Source organism: Helianthus annuus, chromosome 9 (assembly GCF_002127325.2).
Source record: "Helianthus annuus cultivar XRQ/B chromosome 9, HanXRQr2.0-SUNRISE, whole genome shotgun sequence".
Taxonomy (NCBI): Eukaryota; Viridiplantae; Streptophyta; class Magnoliopsida; order Asterales; family Asteraceae; genus Helianthus; species Helianthus annuus.
The window spans coordinates 93,752,507-93,773,424 of record NC_035441.2 but is presented as its reverse complement, the minus strand read 5'-3'; the positions used below and the strand labels follow the sequence as shown (position 1 = coordinate 93,773,424).

Genomic DNA, 20,918 nt, shown 5'->3' with positions numbered 1-20,918 from the left:
ACGCCATAAGGATGAATGAGAATGCAAGAAATTTCTATTGAATTCTGGGATGATTTTTACAACTGCATTCTATGCCTTATATAGGCAAAAAGTAAAGCTATCCTACAAACAAAACACTGTACATATTGCTCTAATGTCAGAAAAATAAACGGATACAAATAAAAGAAAGAAAAAGACAATTGGCACCATCTACAATAATGGATTCTTTTTCAGATGCATGTGCTGGGCAACAATCTGTCTAGAAATGCTGTGTACACCTGGGCTCTTTAGGTCAATGCTTTAATCATGTCTTTTTAGAAATCTCTGTGTGTTGAGTCTATGGACTGTGGGCTTCCAGGGTCTGAGTCTGGTTCCTAGTCATCTTCAATGTTGATTATGTGATCAATTTTAAGAGATTCCCCTTCTCCCACAAATGGTAGTATCATACTCCATTTGGAGGATGTGTAAATCTGAACATAATGCCCTTCACCTGATAATTTAAAGTCTAACCATTGCAAACTCTTGGGAATTTCTAGGGTTTTTTGATGTGTTTTGATAAAATTGTTTAAGGCTTCTGTATTTTCTTTATTCCCATCCTTTAACCATGGTAACTTACCAAAGTCTATATTGTAGTTTACAAATTTGTCTCTTAAGGAGTATTTATAATCTTCAGTATCTCTGATAAAAATCTTTTTTCTAGCTGGCCTGTATGTATAAGCATCTGTATAGGGGAGAGAAAAGAATATCTTGTAGGAGATTGTAGGACATAATGCTCTGATAGCAATATTGCCTGCTATGATTACCATCTTTTCACCCATTTTGTTTAGAAGATTTGTTGTTCTAACATCTGTCTTTATCTCTATGTAATCAATCATACCATTATGGTAAAATTGAAGGATTTGATCATCTGTTAATTTTGTAGGTGAGTGGATTTGGATTAACAACAATCCAGTACCTCTATCTTCTTGATCTGTTCTTTTAACAATTTTAAGCCTTGTTTTTCACCATCTTTTGTAAATGCCAAATCTACTAGCTGTTTTTGTGATTCATACAGAATTATTGGGAATTCTGTGCAAACTTTTTATGATACCAACGTTCTGAATTCTGGAAACTTGTCTGTAACTTGTTGAACGCATGCCCACCATGGTGTATCAATCATTCTTGCTTTGAATGAATCATAGCTTCTGTTTAGGACTGTGTTTGTTTCTTTTTCTTGAAGTTTTTGTAACACCTGTTTATATTTTGTTTCGAGAATACTAACTTTTTGTTTTAACAGACTATTTTCAATCTTTTCTTGTATAGAGTGTGTATTTTTTCCTGGTTGTACAAGCTGATCTTGTAACTCAGTGATCAGCTCTTCTTGATTTTTAATTATTTGTTCTGGCTTAATTTTAGCCATGTCTGCAAATGTTTGAACCTCTTCAGGTTCAATGTAAAAGCCACTTACCCCAAAATGTTCTCTTGCTGTTTCTATAGCTTTTTGAAAATCTGTAAAGCCTTTGTAAATTGGATTGGGGCATTGGATATGTTTAGCCACAGTTTCCCATTTATTAAAAATACCAATTTTTGTGCCTCGAAATATGACATAATGGGTAAACTTAGGCCTCTGTGGTTTCTCAGGTGTTTTACTGCTTTGTTCATAAAAATAAATGCTTAATGCATTTAACACTTGGACTTTAAAGGTTAAGGCTTGAGGCATAGTTTGAATATGCCACAGGTTATCTAGTAAACACTGTTGTTTTTCTGTTAACTGCATCCCAATAATTGGACGAAACTTTGTATTGGGATCATCACATCTTTGTAATGCATAATTGCCAAAGGTGATAACCGCATTTTGTGTATTTTGTAATTGAGAGCTTGGCCTTTGTGTAAAATGCCTATTTTTGGAGGACGAACATTTGTAGCCTTTGATTGACTCGGGTTGTAAAACTGTGTAATATTGTTGAGATTGTATTTATTGTAGAGGATTTTGTACGCTGTGTAGGATGTACAAGTATTGCCTTTAAAAATTATAAGGAGATAATCCTTATAATTTCACATCACAAATCAGAACACTAATATTAGGAGTTGATCCAGCAAAAAATAATAGCCTAATACAAGATACAGCTATTAGAAATCTAGAACAATTAAGTATAGCTGATATGAAATACATAAATCAATTTACACTAGATTTTACAAGATTGCTATCACAAACAGGAAAAGCAATGGATGATGATCTATGTGATAAATATTTTATAAAACTACCAAGAGATTTAGGAAAAAATATACATGAGTCGTGGAAGACAATATATGGAGAACACCACAATCTAGGAATAGAACCTAGAATAACTTATACATTTGGAATACTAGAAGATAAATGTAAAGAAGTAGCCTTACAAGAACAATTAAAAAGAAATGCATATGCATTCTGTAAAACAACAATCTACACACCCCAAGCCTATGGGTTTTATGATAAAAAGAAAAATATAAGAAAAAACACTACTTATAACAAAAATTACGAAGCAAATTATAACAAAAACAAATATGTTAGAAAGCCTCAAACAAGAAGATGTAAATGTTTTATTTGTGGAGAAGAACAACATTTAGCTAACAAATGTCCTAATAAAAATAAGAACATAGAAAGGGCTAGCTTAGTAGAACAGCTACACGATTATGAAATAGAAGCTATTAAAACAGACGAATCAGATAATGAGTCAGTCTATAGCATATACAGTGAAGACGAAAAGCCAATTTAATATCAGAGGGGGTATATACTAATTTTTAGAATTTTTTTATTAATATACACAGAAATATAAACAGAAATATAATCATGAATATGTAAAAAAGTAATATAAACAGAAATAACAGAAATATATAAGAAATATTTTAAAAGAAAGAACAGTAAAAAGTAAAAATATAACAGTAAAAAGTAAATAAGGGGGTAATAAAAAATTTCTTATAGTGGGTAACAAGAAAATGGCTCCTGAATGTGAAGGCAGAAGCTTGAGTAAAACTTGAGATTTATGCACAACGGGGTGAACAAGGGGTAACAAAAGGTAAAAAAGACTCTTTTTTTTGGTGGAATATAATATGAAGAACAATGAATGAAACTAAGGGGCTAATCGGTTAGGCTAAGGAGTGACGGAGAAGATTTTAGTGTGCCATAAGGATGAATGAGAATGCAAGAAATTTCTATTGAATTCTGGGATGATTTTTACAACTGCATTCTATGCCTTATATAGGCAAAAAGAAAAGCTATCCTACAAACAAAACACTGTACATATTGCTCTAATGTCAGAAAAATAAACGGATACAAATAAAAGAAAGAAAAAGAAAATAGGCACCATCTACAATAATGGATTCTTTTTCAGATGCATGTGATGGGCAACAATCTGTCTAGAAATGTTGTGTACACCTGGCTCTTTAGGTCAATGCTTTCATCATGTCTTTTTAGAAATCTCTGTGTGTTGAGTCTATGGACTGTGGGCTTCCAGGGTCTGAGTCTGGTTCCTGGTCATCTTCAATGTTGATTATGTATTCAATTTTAAGAGATTCCCCTTCTCCCACAAATGGTAGTAACATACTTCATTTGGAGGATGTGTAAATCTGAACATAATGCCCTTCACCTGATAATTTAAAGTCTAACCATTGCAAACTCTTGGGAATTTCTGGGGTTTTTTTGATGTGTTTTGATAAAATTGTTTAAGGCTTCTGTATTTTCTTTATTCCCATCCTTTAACCATGGTAACTTACCAAAGTCTATATTGTAGTTTACAAATTTGTCTCTTAAGGAGTATTTATAATCTTCAGTATCTCTACTAAAAATCCTTTTTCTAGCTGGCCTGTATGTATAAGCATCTGTATAGGGGAGAGAAGAGAATATCTTGCAGGAGATTGTAGGACATAATGCTCTAATAGCAATATTGCCTGCTATGATTACCATCTTTTCACCCATTTTGTTTAGAAGATTTGTTGTTCTAACATCTTTCTTTATCTCTATGTAATCAGTCATACCATTATGGTAAAATTGAAGGATTTGATCATCTGTTAATTTTGTAGGTGAGTGGATTTGGATTAACAACAATCCAGTCCCTCTACCTTCTTGATCTGTTCTTTCAACAATTTTAAAGCCTTGTTTTTCACCATCTTTTGTAAATGCCAAATCTACTAGCTGTTTTTCTGATTCATACAGAATTATTGGGAATTCTGTGCAAACTTTTTGTGATACCAACGTTCTGAATTCTGGAAACTTGTCTGTAACTTGTTGAACGCATGCCCACCATGGTGTATCAATCATTCTTGCTTTGAATGAATCATAGCTTCTGTTTAAGACTGTCTTTGTTTCTTTTTCTTGAAGTTTTTGTAACACCTGTTTATATTTTGTTTTGAGAATACTAACTTTTTGTTTTAACAGACTATTTTCAATCTTTTCTTGTATAGAGTTTGTATTTTTTTCCTTGTTGTACAAGCTGATCTTGTAACTCAGTGATCAGCTCTTCTTGATTTTTAATTATTTGTTCTGGCTTAATTTTAGCCATGTCTGCAAATGTTTGAACCTCTTCAGGTTCTATGTAAAAGCCACTTACCCCAAAATGTTCTCTTGCTGTTTCTATAGCTTTTTGAAAATCTGTAAAGCCTTTGTAAATTGGATTGGGGCATTGGATATGTTTAGCCACAGTTTCCCATTTATTAAAAATACCAATTTTTGTGCCTCGAAATATGACATAATGGGTAAACTTAGGCCTCTGTGGTTTCTTAGGTGTTTTACTGCTTTGTTCATAAAAATAAATGCTTAATGCATTTAACACCTGGACTTTAAAGGTTAAGGCTTGAGGCATAGTTTGAATATGCCACAGGTTATCTAGTAAACACTGTTGTTTTTCTGTTAACTGCATCCCAATAATTGGACGAAACTTTGTATTGGGATCATCACATCTTTGTAATGCATAATTACCAAAGGTGATAACCGCATTTTGTGTATTCTGTGATTGAGAGCTTGCCCTTTGGGTAAAATGCCTATTTTTTGGAGGACGAACATTTGTAGCCTTTGATTGACTCGGGTTGTAAAACTGTGTAATATTGTTGAGATCTGTTAGTGTTGCAGGCAGTTGTCTAAAATTCTGTGTTCTTGCTGCTTGTATTGACTGGCTCATGAGTTTCTCTGTTTTCTCTTCTTCAGATGATGTATTCATTGGAGAGGATTTTGTAGGCTGTGTAGGATGTACAAGTATTGCCTTTCCTTTATCTTTTTTCATGTCCACCTAAAAGCAACAATCTGTTAATATTACGAGATAACATATCGGCTATCCCATTATTTTTCCCTTTAATATGTTCAAAATTTATTTGATATCCACTTCCTTGGATAATATTTTGTAAATTGACCCATTGGGTCCTGTTTATCTTTTTTACTTTGATCATTATTTATAAATTTTACAATAGCCTCACAATCAGTTCTCACTGTAAATTCTTTGTGAAGAAAGAGTTTGAATTTTTCTAATGCATATATCAATGCCTGTATTTCAAAATCGATACTAGTCCAACTTGTTTTGTTTTGAAAATTACCGCTTGCATAAGCACAAATTTTCTCTTCTTGCTTAGGACTATATTTACTTGGTTTGCAGAGAAGAACTGCTCCCCATCCTTCTTTGCATCCATCTGTCTCAATAATTATGTAATCTGTAACAAGTGGTAATTCTAGTGGTTTAATATTTTTAATTGCCATTTTAATTTCTTTAACTAGTTTTATGTCTTCTGAATTAAAGTACCTTTGGCCATTTTTTGTTGTTTTACTGTATAAAGGCCCTACTAACTTTGATAAATTTGGAACAAATTTTCTAGCATAATTGACCAGTCCCAGAAAGGCTTGTATTTGTTTTAAGTTTTCAAATTTTTCTGGGAAATCAAGTATCTTTGTAGAGATTTCTAATCCTAAGAAAGATATTTTTCTTTTAAATAGTTCCATTTTCTGTTTGGAAACTACTATTCCATTCTTTTTTATTTCTTCAAACACCTGTTGTAAATGTTTTTCATGTTCTTGTATTGTTTGGCTTGCTACAAGTATATCATCAATATATACTAAACAAAAGTCATATTTTAAGAAAATATTATCCATAAATCTTTGAAAAATTGAAGGAGCGTTCTTTAGCCCAAAGCTAAGGACATTCCATTCAAACTGTCCTTCTGAGCATGTAAAAGCTGTCCATGGCTTAAAACTTTCTTCAAGTTTTAACTGATTATATCCTGACTTTAAATCAAATTTTGAAAAAACCTTCTTTCTCTGTATAAGATTTAATAAAGTGTCTTTATTGGGAATATTGTATCCATCATCTACTGTATTATCGTTTAGTCTTTTGTAATTGTATACTATTCTTGCTTTACCTCTTTTTATTTCACTATGGTTTCTTACTATAAAGGCTGCTGATCTATGAGGACTTTCTGATTTTTTAATTAATCCTTGGCTAATCATTTCAGGGATTTGTTTTTTAAATTCTTCTTTGTCTAAAGGACTATATTCTACATTAGCAGTTCTTATAGTAATATCTGGATTTTTTTAGTTTAAATTTACATATGTATTCTGTATGTGATTTTGTAATATCTTCACCTATAAGACCAACTTTTTCTAAATGTAAAATCTTAGGGTTATTTATACTTTTTGTAATATCTTTTCCTTTTTCTACTTCATGACTTAAAAAGTCTGTTAATAATTTTATAGTTTCATTTTCTATTGGATTATTTCTTTTTTGTTGCCTTAAAAATTCTAAACTTCCTTGACCACCATGCTTCTGTGCAGTCTTTGATATATTGTTATACCTTGTTGTTGGGATTGTATAGATTTGTTTACTGAGTGTAATAAAGTTTCTATTCACCGTAACAGAACCATTTAAAGCAAATATAAAATTTAATCCTAGCACAAAGTCTTTTGACTGTATATATGCTGGGTTTATATTTACTTGTGGTATATCGTACTTTATGCTATAATTGTTTGAAAAATCTAAAAACTGTATTCCTACAGGCTCTAAGTAGTGTGTTATTCCAACTAATCTATTTTCAATTGTTCTACTTACAACTTTAATTTTTAATTCCTTATGGTATTGTTCTGGTACTAGACTATGTGATATTAGACTTTTTGTTGCTCCTGTATCAACTAATGCTGTTAAGTCTAAAAATTTATTATTATCAAGCCATAAACGGCATTGTATATTGATCATATTTATAGATCCTTGAGTCTGTATAAATACTTGTTCTTTAGGTACTTCTGTCGACAGTTGACTTAATTCTTCTATTATTTTAGCTCCTATCTTCTTTTCTAGTTCTATAATTCTGTTGTCTATATCTCTTAACTTTAGACTGTGTAATTCAGTTGCTAATTCTAACTTATTTAACCTTTCTGTAATCATGTTGGTACTTGTATCTATAGTTTTTGATGTAGTACCTACATCTATGTTATGTAATTTCTTTATACAAATGCAACATATTTCCTGAAAGCATATATTACATTGTGACCTTTTTTCTATACTAGGATAATACCCACAATTAGAGCATTTTATATAATTATTACCTCTTTGATGTACCCACTTATGTTGACATTCCTCTATATTCATGTATGTGTAAGTGACCTTAGTTATTGGCTTTTCGTCTTCACTGTATATGCTATAGACTGACTCATTATCTGATTCGTCTGTTTTAATAGCTTCTATTTCATAATCGTGTAGCTGTTCTACTAAGCTAGCCCTTTCTATGTTCTTATTTTTATTAGGACATTTGTTAGCTAAATGTTGTTCTTCTCCACAAATAAAACATTTACATCTTCTTGTTTGAGGCTTTCTAACATATTTGTTTTTGTTATAATTTGCTTTGTAATTTTTGTTATAAGTAGTGCTTTTTCTTATATTTTTCTTTTTATCACAAAACCCATAGGCTTGGGGTGTGTAGATTGCTGTTTTACAGAATGCATATGCATTTCTTTTTAATTGTTCTCGTAAGGCTACTTCTTTACATTTATCTTCTAGTATTCCAAATGTATAAGTTATTCTAGGTCCTATTCCAAGATTGTAGTGTTCTCCATATATTATCTTCCACGACTCATGTATATTTTTTCCTAAATCTCCTAGTAGTTTTATAAAATATTTATCACATAGATCATCATCCATTGCTTTTCCTGTTTGTGATAGCAATCTTGTAAAATCTAGTGTAAATTCATTTATGTATTTCATATCAGCTATACTTAATTGTTCTAGATTTCTAGTAGCTGAATCTTGTATTAGGCTATTATTTTTTGCTGGATCAACTCCTAATATTAGTGTTCTGATTTGTGATGTGAAATTATAAGGATTATCTCCTAAAGCTTTTAAATTGTTAATTTCTGTCGAATCTTGTGTTTTTTTACTTTGCCAGATTCCTAGGGCTATTGGTCCTAGTGTAGTTTCTAGATAGGAAAACATGTCCATACTATCTTTTTTATTTGTTTCCCACATTCTAACTACTGTTTGTTCCCATGTTAACACTTCATCTATCCATAGTTGGGGTTTTTGTTGTTCTAATAACAACATATTCCCACTGTATGTTTGTCCTATTGGTAACCTGCTACCTCTTCCTCTTAATGTTGATTCGTGACTGTAATCTATTGATGGTTGCGTCCAGGGTTCTCTTCCTAGGGTTTCATGTGAAGTTCTATTACTAGAATCTCCACTCCAGTCCATTCTAGGTCTTTTTCCTTGTAATTCTTCTTTTGTAGCCATATAGGCTTGTTCATGTTTATAAAACTCTATTAACATTGTTTTTCCTTGTAAAATGCTTTCTACTAATGGTAAATTATGGAATTCTTGTAATTTTTTATAGCTTTCTTCATAGGTCATTCCTAGGTCTATTATACATTCTATTATCACATTATCTACTTCTTCTTGTATATTTAATTCTGTAAATTTTCTATCTATTATTTGTTCTATTGTTTTGTTAGTTTCATCTGTTTTAAAACCTATTAGCTCCTCGTCTTCATAATCTATTAGAGTGTAATCCAAATATTCCTCTTTAAATTTCAAGAAATCTGTGTTTATTTCGTCTTCATTTTCTGTATCATATATTGGGTTTATTTCATCCTCCTCTAGTTGTTGTATATTCATAAAACTATATTCCATAGTATTTTCATTATTTTCCTCATTTGTAGTTTCTTTAAAATCTGTAAATCTTAAACTTTGTTTACCATCTGATCCTTCATATATAAAACTCCTCTTTGGAATTAAAACTGTTTTTTCATTCTCTTGAAGATCGTTTATGTTCCATTCTGAACCTGTTAATTGTTCGAGATCTATTTTAATTGGTTCTATCATTTGTATAGATTTTGATGCTACTGCCTTAACTATCCCATCTATGTTTACCTTGTATTTCATTCCTGAACTGTTACTAGCCTTTCCTAGTACTCCTACACTTATAACTATATTGTTTCCATCATAATTTTCATATCCTTTTGTTTGTAGAGCTATTTTTATATTTTGCAAATCTCTTATGTCTTTTAATATTCCTGGTGTGCAATAGAATAAGGCTGTATTTTGACTTAAGTCAACTTCCATTCCTGATATTATTGCTTTTTTCATTTCTGTTTTCCAACTTTTATCTAATATTAGTGCCAAAAGTTTAGTTCCTAAATTTTTTCGTCCTAAAGCTTTAATACCTATGACGATTAATCCTGTATGTACAAAATGTTTACCAGAGTGTCTAATTCTTTGTATAGTTTCTAGTGATAATAAATCTATAGTTACTGTTTTATCTAGAACTCTGAGACTTTCTTCTCTAGTGCTTCTTATTAATGTTGTATTAATTAGTATATACCCCCCCTGTGTATATTAATGTAAATACAACATTAATAAGAAGCACTAGAGAAGAAAATCTCAGAGTTCTAGATAAAACAGTAACTATAGATTTATTATCACCAGAAACTATACAAAGAATTAGACACTCTGGTAAACATTTTGTACATACAGGATTAATCGTCATAGGTATTAAAGCTTTAGGACGAAAAAATTTAGGAACTAAACTTTTGGCACTAATATTAGATAAAAGTTGGAAAACAGAAATGAAAAAAGCAATAATATCAGGAATGGAAGTTGACTTAAGTCAAAATACAGCCTTATTCTATTGCACACCAGGAATATTAAAAGACATAAGAGATTTGCAAAATATAAAAATAGCTCTACAAACAAAAGGATATGAAAATTATGATGGAAACAATATAGTTATAAGTGTAGGAGTACTAGGAAAGGCTAGTAACAGTTCAGGAATGAAATACAAGGTAAACATAGATGGGATAGTTAAGGCAGTAGCATCAAAATCTATACAAATGATAGAACCAATTAAAATAGATCCCGAACAATTAACAGGTTTAGAATGGAATATAAACGATCTTCAAGAGAATGAAAAAACAGTTTTAATTCCAAAGAGGAGTTTTATATATGAAGGATCAGATGGTAAACAAAGTTTAAGATTTACAGATTTTAAAGAAACTACAAATGAGGAAAATAATGAAAATACTATGGAATATAGTTTTATGAATATACAACAACTAGAGGAGGATGAAATAAACCCAATATATGATACAGAAAATGAAGACGAAATAAACACAGATTTCTTAAAATTTAAAGAGGAATATATGAATTACACTCTAATAGATTATGAAGACGAGGAGCTAACAGGTTTTAAAACAGAGGAAACTAACAAAACAATAGAACAAATAATAGATAGAAAATTTACAAAATTAAATATACAAGAAGAAGTAGATAATATGATAATAGAATGTATAACAGACCTAGGAATGACCTATGAAGAAAGCTATAAAAAATTACAAGAATTCTATAATTTACCATTAGTAGAAAGCATTTTACAGGGAAAAACAATGTTAATAGAGTTTTATAAACATGAACAAGCCTATATGGCTACAAAAGAAGAATTACAAGGAAAAAGACCTAGAAAGGAATGGAGGGGAGATTCTAGTAATAGAACTTCACATGAAACCCTAGGAAGAGAACCCTGGACGCAACCATCAATAGATTACAATCACGAATCAACATTAAGAGGAAGAGGTAGCATGTTACCAATAGGACAACATACAGTGGGAATATGTTGTTATTAGAACAACAAAACCCCAACTATGGATAGATGAAGTGTTAACATGGGAACAAACAGTAGTTAGAATGTGGGAAACAAATAAAAAAGATAGTATGGACATGTTTTCCTATCTAGAAACTACACTAGGACCAATAGCCCTAGGAATCTAGCAAAGTAAAAACGCACAAGATTCGACAGAAATTAACAATTTAAAAGCTTTAGGAGATAATCCTTATAATTTCACATCACAAATCAGAACACTAATATTAGGAGTTGATCTAGCAAAAAATAATAGCCTAATACAAGATACATCTATTAGAAATCTAGAACAATTAAGTATAGCTGATATGAAATATATAAATGAATTTATACTAGATTTTACAAGATTGCTATCACAAAAGGAAAAGCAATGGATGATGATCTATGTGATAAATATTTTATAAAACTACCAGGAGATTTAGGAAAAAATATACATGAGTCGTGGAAGACAATATATGCAGAACACCACAATCTTGGAATAGGACCTAGAATAACTTATACATTTGGAATACTAGAAGATAAATGTAAAGAAGTAGCCTTACAAGAACAATTAAAAGAAATGCATATGCATTCTGTAAAACAGCAATCTACACACCCCAAGCCTATGAGTTTTATGATAAAAAGAAAAATATAAGAAAAAGCATTACTTATAACAAAAATTACAAAGCAAATTATAACAAAAACAAATATGTTAGAAAGCCTCAAACAAGAAGATGTAAATGTTTTATTTGTGGAGAAGAACAACATTTAGCTAACAAATGTCCTAATAAAAATAAGAACATAGAAAGGGCTACCTTAGTAGAACAGCTACACGATTATGAAATAGAAGCTATTAAAACAGACGAATCAGATAATGAGTCAGTCTATAGCATATACAGTGAAGACGAAAATCCAATAACTAAGGTCACTTACACATACATGAATATAGAGGAATGTCAACATAACTGGGTACATCAAAGAGGTAATAATTATATAAAATGCTCTAATTGTGGGTATTATCCTAGTATAGAAAAAAGGTCACAATGTAATATATGCTTTCAGGAAATATGTTGCATTTGTATAAAGAAATTACATAACATAGATGTAGGTACTACATCAAAAACTATAGATACAAGTACCAACATGATTATAGAAAGGTTAAATAAGTTAGAATTAGCAACTGAATTACACAGTCTAAAGTTAAGAGATATAGACAACAGAATTATAGAACTAGAAAAGAAGATAGGAGCTAAAATAATAGAAAAATATTTATTAATATTCCTACAGGCTCTAAGTAGTGTGTTATTCCAACTAATCTATTTTCAATTGTTCTACTTACAACTTTATATTTATGGTTGAATTAATAAGAATTAAGTAACTCTTCAAAATATTTATTAATATTCTACAACAAAAAGTCTAATATCACATAATCTAGTACCAGAACAATACCATAAGGAATTAAAATATAAAGTTGTAAGTAGAACAATTGAAAATAGATTAGTTGGAATAATACACTACTTAGAGCCTGTAGGAATACAGTTTTTAGATTTTTCAAACAATTATAGCATAAAGTACGATATACCACAAGTAAATATAATCCTAGCACAAAGTCTTTTGACTGTATATATGCTGAGTTTATATTTACTTGTGGTATATCGTACTTTATGCTATAATTGTTTGAAAAATCTAAAAACTGTATTCCTACAGGCTCTAAGTAGTGTGTTATTCCAACTAATCTATTTTCAATTGTTCTACTTACAACTTTATACTATATATATATATATATATATATATATATATATATATATATATATATATATATATATATATATATATATATATAGGGGATGATTCAAATGAAAACCACTTTTATTGTGAAAACTCGAAAACTAACTAAAAAAGTCTAAAAAACACACAAATTTTTTTTTCAATTTTTTTAATAAAAATCGCTGGTTTTTATATATAAAAAAATTTTTTTCAAAAAAAAAAAAAATGTGTGTAGTGCACATGTGTAATAATACACATGTGTAGTATACATACACATGTGCAGTATTACACATGTGCACTACACAATTTTTTAAAAAAATTTTTTTTTATATAAAAAAACCTGCGAAATTTGGTTTGCAAAAAAAAAAATTTGTATGTTTTTTTGGCTTTTTTTAATTAGTTTTCGAGTTTTCACAATAACTAGTGGTTTTCATTTGAACCTTCCCCTATATATATCTATATATATATATATGTATATATATATATATTATATAAATTTTTAATTTATACAATACATGAAACTAGATAAGTTTGTATAAAATAAGTTATAGGTTATGTATTGTGAACGTATAGATAGGTATTCGTACGTATGAAGGGTATTAAAAACACATATTCATGATAGTTTGTTCGTAAAATTGGTGCGGGTTTGTATGTAAGACGAATACGTATCGAACATGTAATTAATTGGAATATAAAACAAGTATGATCATTCGAAGTATGACAAAAAAATTATCATATTTTAATATGATAAAAGTGCCGATTTATAACGGCAATGTGGTTTCGAAAGAAGACGAGTTTCCATATACGGAATACATGGCGAGTTTTCTAAATAAAGGAAGTTGTAAAAAGCAAGGTGTTACTGATGTGCAAATTGCGGTCTGTAAAAACTACTAACCTAATCTAGACACCCTAGTTTTTAATTTATAAACTAAGACTCTCTAAATGCTAGACCACTGACAGGCAAGTGTACCTATCGTATGTAGTAAAGCCTAATGAAGTCCGAGTATCGAACCCACGAGACACAAGCGACGCTACACTAGACTCTAACTCAACTAATTACTTAATTAGTTTATTTGATTTGATTGGATTTTGGGGGTTTAATTAAGTAAACGAAAGGAATTAACTAAGACAAACTAGACTACCTAGACGCAGGCTGAAGGCTATTAAGGTGGAATCAAGAATGAGAAAGTATTACCCAGATTTGGAATCCTATTCGTGACTATCGGTTTTTGATGTATGGTAAAATACACATATTTGTCCCATGTAAATTGTATATTTTTTGTATAGTTTTTATTTGTTTTTTTATAGCTTTTAGTATTATATTATATTACTTTGTGTTGGGACAGGTTCTGGTGCAAGTCGAGCGGAAATGAGTAATATGGAAATGATCAGCCAGTTGGGCAGAGTAGAACGCCAGTGTCAAAAGTAAAAATTCACTACTATTTTATGTGAGTGGGCCGAGCCCGCTATCTCTAGGTTGGGCAATGTGAATGAGTTAGGTGAATATTGTATATTTTAAAAACCTAGATGGCAGCAAAGAAAGTTAAAGGAGGATTGCTATTTATTGTTGTCTTCGGAAAGCACAGACAACAAAAGTTCAGTGGGCCGCCAAAGACTAAAGTCCAAAAGCATATTTTTCAAAAGTTCGTGAGTTAAATTATGGAACTGGACTTTTGACATTTAGATACTCATTCAACAAACATTTAGTGCAATTTTTCAACTAAGTTGGGCCAGATGATCAGACTCGCTCCAATGGATGGGTTAGTTAGTGAAACATACAACCATTATTTAATGAAACCCTATCTATCTATAGTTTCTATAAAAGCTGAGGTGTCAGCTAGAGAGGATGTTCAACAACACTTTTTTATGTCATTATTACATCATAATGCATAATATTAAAAGACTTTAAAATTCAAAGTTGGCCCACTTATGGCATTAAACCACTGATTGTTCATTCAACCACTGATGTTCATTCAAAAGTATTCAACCACTGATGTTCATTTAAAAGTATTCAACCACTGATGTTCATTCAAGAGTCTCAAACCACTGATGTTTCATTCAAATGGGAGGGTAATTTGAAATTTAAAAACGGATAGAGATATGCAATTTGCATTTAATAGAGATTTAATTCTTCTCTCTCTCACATATAAATTCAAACCCAAATCCAATCATAATTTCAAAAACCAATTCTAATATCTCTCTCTACTCTCTCTCTCTTCGATGAAGAATACAAAGCATCCGATATACCCGTTCTTTGTTTTGTTGTTAGCTGAGTTTGTTTTAGTTTCAAATGATTGAACAAATCTTCAACACGAGCAGACGCTTAGAAACCCTAACTTCTGGAAGATCAAAAGGCAGAGGTTCAGAAGTTGTTCATCGAAGCTCAAGGTAATCTGAAAGAAGCTAAGAAGTAATATGTGTTGATTATTAGTTTATTACTAAGTAATACGTGTTAGTTATTAGTTTATAACAAATCCCCAAGTTAGGGATCGAAGATTCAAGTTGATGGGTAGATGCTTAAAAGAATCTAGGGTGTCGAAGTCAGAACCACAAGGTAAAAATGAAGAATCAAGTTGATTTAATCCATAAACGATTTGAGATCTCGATTGATTCAGGTATAATCATTCACGATTGATTTCTGTGTGTGTTACGTATTTTTCAGATTCGAGCCTTTCAAAAGCTATATTGCTCATAATTACTGCCATCACACTGTTTCTCTCTCTACAAAAACCATTCAGGTAAGCTAATTTCTTCCTCTTTGATCCACCTATTCTCTGTTTTTAAGCTCAAATCACTGGATTGAATGGAACATACGAACTCCCACAGGCTTTTGTTCCATTCAATTCTGTCATATAGATACATTTAGTTGCTGGATTTACCGTTTTTGTAGTTGAATTTCAATTTGTAAGATGTTTTCAGTTTGTAAGGAACTTCGCTATTTGAATGCAGATGTTTATAGAACTTCGCTGATTAGAATAAACATGTTCCGGTACTTCGTTGTTTGGATTAAATATGTTCCGGAACTTCGTTGTTTGGATTGGATATGTTCCGGTACTTCGCTGAATTTGATTAAAGAAGTTAAGGAATGTCGCTGTATTGAATAAAGAGGTTCCAGAACTTCATTGTTTTGAAGAAAGACGTTAATCAATTCAGCTGAACTTATTAAAGATGTTCAGAACTTCGTTGTTTTTTATATTAATTTGAAGATAACAAATACATAATTGTCACATTGAAGATATTAATTTGAAAGCTGCAAGTGTAAACGCAGGCCATCACGTGAATAAAGACTGTTCTTTGCTGTTTTAAACATCTAATTTTTTTAAAAAGAATCACGTGAACACAATAATGGTCTGAATTTTCTGAAAAAGAATCTTGTGGTAGCTCAATAATGTGTAAATGTAATGTATAAGAACCAACCAGCGACATTGATTAACCTCTTTATTCAAATTAGCAAACTTCTTTACTTATATATTTAAAACAGCGAACTTCTGTAACACGTTAATTCAAAACAGCGAAGTTGTGGAACATCTATAATCCAAACAGCGAACTTCTGGAACATGTTTATTCAAAACAACGAGGTTATTTAACATCTTATTCACTGGTCATTCATCAGGCGGTGCAAAAGCAAGTCTTGTGACACTGTGGACACTTGATGAATACACAAGGAAACAAAAAAAACTCCTATAAGAACCATTGATCATGATCAGTTGGTAGATGACAACCAGGCTATAACTTTTTTTGAAAATGTGTTGATTAACGTATCAACAGTTGCAAACCATGATGCATTTGATCTTATGGAACCTACAAATTCTCTAAAGGACAAGTTATCGGCTGACTTTGTAAAAGTCAGCCCTTACAGACCTTTCGGTACTTATGTTTTTTGCACTCAAGGCGATGATCTGGGCTTATCTTCATCGAGACAGCAGCTGGTTGTAGAAAACCCAAATGGTGAGTATCTTGTAATGCTGTTGAGGTGAGTATCTTCTAGAGATTATCTAATGATTCATCATCGTATTCATTAGGTTTAGGTTTAGAAAGTCAAACAGAGGATTATGCAACTACTTTATAATTGTTCAGGTATTGATTTTTCTTAATATTTTTCGCTTATAATATGGGAATTATCTTGATTTTTAAGTGAAATGCGATCAGGTACAAGGGCACTCATTCCAAAAGAAGGTTTTGCTACTATTCGGGTTCGGCAGGCGGCAATTCCGGAGAGGTAAATCCGTAAACGAATCCCAAAAGCATGCTCGAACCTATTGAAAATTTTGTTTGTGTTTTTTTTAAGATTTCTGATTTTTAACCAAGTCAGGATAAGTCAAACGGAAACCAGGGTGGGCCCACTCAAAGAGCCTCAGCGTTGGCGGCCTTGAACTCTGCTATCAAATCATCACCGACCACTTCAGCTGCTCCGAAAGTACCGAGTCGAGGTTCACAGAGAGCAGCTACAATGGCCGCTTTATCTTCGGTTCTCACTGCTGAGAAAAAAGGATCATCCGATGCTTCTCCAGCTCGGCCCGTTAGAAGTACTGATGCTTCTCCAGCTCGGTCCATTAGAAAGCCACCGTCTGAAACTGTCTCACCTGGTAGTTTAGACTTTATAGACTTTAGCTGAGTTTAGACTAGCTATTGTACACTTAATTTACAAGTTTGGCCGACTGTAAATTGATGTTGACTTAAATATGCAGGAATTATAGAGGTTATGATCGCTTGCAACTTTATACAGACGGTTTCCCTTCTTTGGAGAAGGTAGGTATTAGTGTACTCAGACCCAAAGATGCTCATCAAGTTCTATATTTGCTTCAACAGCTTCATAATGTCAAGTGTCTTACACTAAACTTGGAAATTGTTGAGGTAATTGGTAGTGTTTAACTTATATCTGGATAGAACCAGTAGCATAATTGTGATATAACCAGCAGCATCATTGTGATATACAATCAGTATATGTTGACGCTTTGGTGGACTCGTAAGTCGCTCTTTTCTATTGCTTTTGAGTTGGCTGGTTTTGTTAAAAACATGTCTACTCTTAAATGCATAAAGCCTTTTAAAACAGATTGAGGAATTTCTATCATTTCATAACCTTTTAAATGCATAAAGCCTACTAAATCAGTTGTTAATAGAAATGGATTATTAATGTCTAGGCGCGCTTTTTAGAGCAGAAATTGGTACTGGCTGCACATGTGTGCCTTATATCTGGATAGAACCAGCAGCATCATTGTGATATAACCAGAAGCATCATTGTGATATACAATCAGTATGTGTTGCTTATACGATCTCAGCTAGAGGTGGTAGCTCTTGACGCTTTGGTGGACTCGTAAGTCGCTCTTATCTATTGCTTTTGAGTTGGCTGGTTTTGTTGTAAGCTTATGCATATCATCGTTTAGAATGTCAATTTTTAGTGTCATCTTTTTTAGATTATGATGCTTATTATTAATGGTTATAGGTGACTTAATCTGTTATAGATTTGCTTATCGTTTTCATTTTGGTTAACCACGCAGACCATCCATGTACTTTACTGAGTGGTACTGGTGAAATATTAAGTCATGGAAACATGCACACAGGGTGTTCGACGATATGCTCTCAAGAACCTGGGAGTGTTAAGAGAAGCTATTGTGATGGGATTAATTGTTGTCAGCGCGTTTCACGTATACAAAGTATCGAAGTTTTTAATACAAAGCATAAATGATACAAGTTTGGTGCTAGAAAAACCTGTAGTTGCCTACTTTATATTTACTATTTTCAACATATATAATGGTAGTTTAACCTGATGTGTTCTTTCGTGTTTTGAGTTTGTAAAATCTGTATTAATTTAACGTTTCTTGGCCGATAATCATTAGGTGTTGGCATAAGTATTCTGGTCAGTTATACACTATGTTACTAATGTTGTATTTGCAGGGCTTACTTGAATCGGCTGCAAAAGGTGGATTTGATGTTTTTGACTTCACAACAAAAACTAGCATTCTGGATCAACATGAACACAATGCTTGTATCATGCATGTAAGTTCACCTACTTCTCATCTCATCATCTAAATATTGTTTTAAGATATGCCATTTAAGTTTCGAACTGTCTCATAAAAAATTGTTAATGTATAATAGGCCTCCATGTTTTTCAAAAATCGAGCAAGATATTCAAGAACTCGTTGTCACACGCTAATAGTTTCCAAGAAGAATCTCAACTCGAGTCGTTTACATCTAACAAAAAGGATGGTAATAACATAGTATTTCTTGTGTAAGTTTATGCATATTTGACTATTTTTTGATGGTTTTTTTTTTTTTTTTTTTTTTTTTTTTGCAGATTCTGTTTGTAGTGAAGCCACTGTTGTGAGTTTTTTTGATGAAGAAAGTATACAGGTTTGGAAATTACTTTTAAAACAGGTTAATATCTATGATAACGAGCCTTGTAACTCCATATATTTATTTACATATGGAAGTTTTAATTGACTGCAGGATCAGACTGAGAAATGACAGCGTATTGGCCGGGATGTTGTTCATTCGACAGGCAAGGTATTAAGGTGTTGTTCCTATGTCAAGACGACAAAAGTCAGAGACGTTTAGAGCACAGTACATTGATGCAAAAGAACTCGAGTATGATGGCATTCCCTCTCACACATTATTTGGCTACCATTAGCATTCAACAAATTGATCATTGATTGATCTGATACTTTGTATTTTATTCTTTAATTATTTTGTTTTTTTCTAGAGTGTCTGTTAGTACATGGAATGTTGCTGGGAAACTGCCTCCAGCTTTGGATGTTTGTTTTTCCTTTTGTAATATTTGTTTTTGAAACAGAGGTTAGGATTTCAAACAGTGGTATGAGAAACATATGTTTGAAACCTCTGTTTGGTTACAAACAGAGTCTTGAGAAACAGTGATTTGGCGAAACAGAGATTATCCTTTACCAACAGTAGTTAACTTTAGTCAAACAGAGTTTTAGATACCTCAAATAAATGATACACTCTTTTGAAACCTAAAATCTGTTTATTAATCAGAGTTTTGCTTTTTTAAAACAGAGGTTACAAACAGAGGTTAGGATTTCAAACAGTGGTATGAGAAACATATGTTTGAAACCTTTGTTTGGTTACAAACAGAGGCTTGAGAAAGTGATTTGGCGAAACAGAGATTACCCTTTACCAACAGTGGTTGACTTTAGTCAAACAGAGTTTTATGTACCTCAAACAAATGATACACTCTTTTGAAACCTAAAATCTGTTTATTAATCAGAGGTTTGGTTTTTAAAACAGAGGTTAGGATTTCAAACATTGGTCTGAGAAACATATGTTTGAAATCTGTTTGGTTACAAACAGAGTCTTGAGAAAGTGATTTGGCGAAACAGAGATTACCTTTTACCAACAGTGGTTGACTTTAATCAAAAAGAGTTTTACATACCTCAAACAAATGATACACTCTTTTGAAACCTAAAATCTGTTTATTAATTAGAGGTTTGGTTTTTAAAACAGAGATTACAAACAGAGGTTAGGATTTCAAACAGTGGTATGAGAAACATATGTTTGAATCCTCTGTTTGGTTACAAACAGAGTCTTGAGAAACAGTGATTTGGCGAAACAAAGATGACCTTTTACCAATAGTGGTTGACTTTAGTCAAACAGAGTTTTACATACCTCAAACAAATGATACACTCTTGTGAAACCTAAAATCTGTTTATTAATCAGAGGTTTGGTTTTTAAAAATAAAGGTTAAATATCTGTTCACTTTTGGTCAATCAGAGGTTTAGGGTCTAGAGTGTGATCAAAGTCATATGAAAATGCAATAGGTTACTTATATTTAACCTTTTGGAAAACAAAAACTAAATATTTTATAAGTAAAATGTGTTATGCATAGTTTTCTAAGAAATGACACGTGTTTGTACACGGGTCTTACCGCTAGTACTATATAATAAAATAAACCATTTGAGGGACACTTGTCATCGTATTAGGCCATGTATCTTTTAATTTTTTCCCAATCTTTTATGGATAATTATTATTTAATTTAAATTTAATGTATTACATTTACATTTACAATGATAGTTAAATTGTGACATATAAGATTATTTCATAATTATGTAACAACTTCTTTCTCT

General features: G+C 31.6%; 1 protein-coding gene across 16 annotated transcripts; it reads left to right on the top strand.

Annotated features, from left to right (window-relative positions):
* Positions 1 to 15,010: 15,010 nt before the first annotated feature.
* On the top strand, positions 15,011 to 19,707 carry LOC110877931. Of its 16 annotated transcripts, none has more exons than XR_004865875.1 (13): positions 15,011 to 15,228; positions 15,327 to 15,394; positions 15,503 to 15,578; positions 16,454 to 16,788; positions 16,863 to 16,917; positions 16,990 to 17,059; positions 17,153 to 17,426; positions 17,529 to 17,589; positions 17,982 to 18,154; positions 18,339 to 18,837; positions 18,937 to 19,047; positions 19,136 to 19,191; positions 19,288 to 19,707. XR_004865875.1 is itself a non-coding variant. In XM_035976854.1 (6 exons), exons 2-5 carry the CDS (start codon positions 18,384 to 18,386, stop codon positions 19,163 to 19,165), a joined length of 411 nt encoding a protein of 136 aa, XP_035832747.1. In that variant the 5' UTR covers positions 17,789 to 17,806; positions 18,339 to 18,383; the 3' UTR covers positions 19,166 to 19,191; positions 19,288 to 19,707. The 16 variants fall into 16 exon arrangements, 1 of the variants encoding a protein (XP_035832747.1); XR_004865872.1 differs by having other exon boundaries at positions 17,529 to 17,694; XR_004865869.1 differs by having other exon boundaries at positions 17,529 to 18,154; positions 18,339 to 18,494; positions 18,736 to 18,837.
* Positions 19,708 to 20,918: the final 1,211 nt, after the last annotated feature.

What these genes read in the sequence shown, in the direction of transcription:
- LOC110877931 (XM_035976854.1), top strand. Translation starts at nt 18,384, where the DNA reads ATGGAAACATGCACACAGGGTGTTCGACGATATGCTCTCAAGAACCTG. An exon ending in GTTTGGTGCTAGAAAAACCT is followed by an intron (nt 18,552 to 18,735) that starts GTAGTTGCCTAC and finishes TTGTATTTGCAG; the next exon opens with GGCTTACTTGAATCGGCTGC. An exon ending in ACAATGCTTGTATCATGCAT is followed by an intron (nt 18,838 to 18,936) that starts GTAAGTTCACCT and finishes AATGTATAATAG; the next exon opens with GCCTCCATGTTTTTCAAAAA.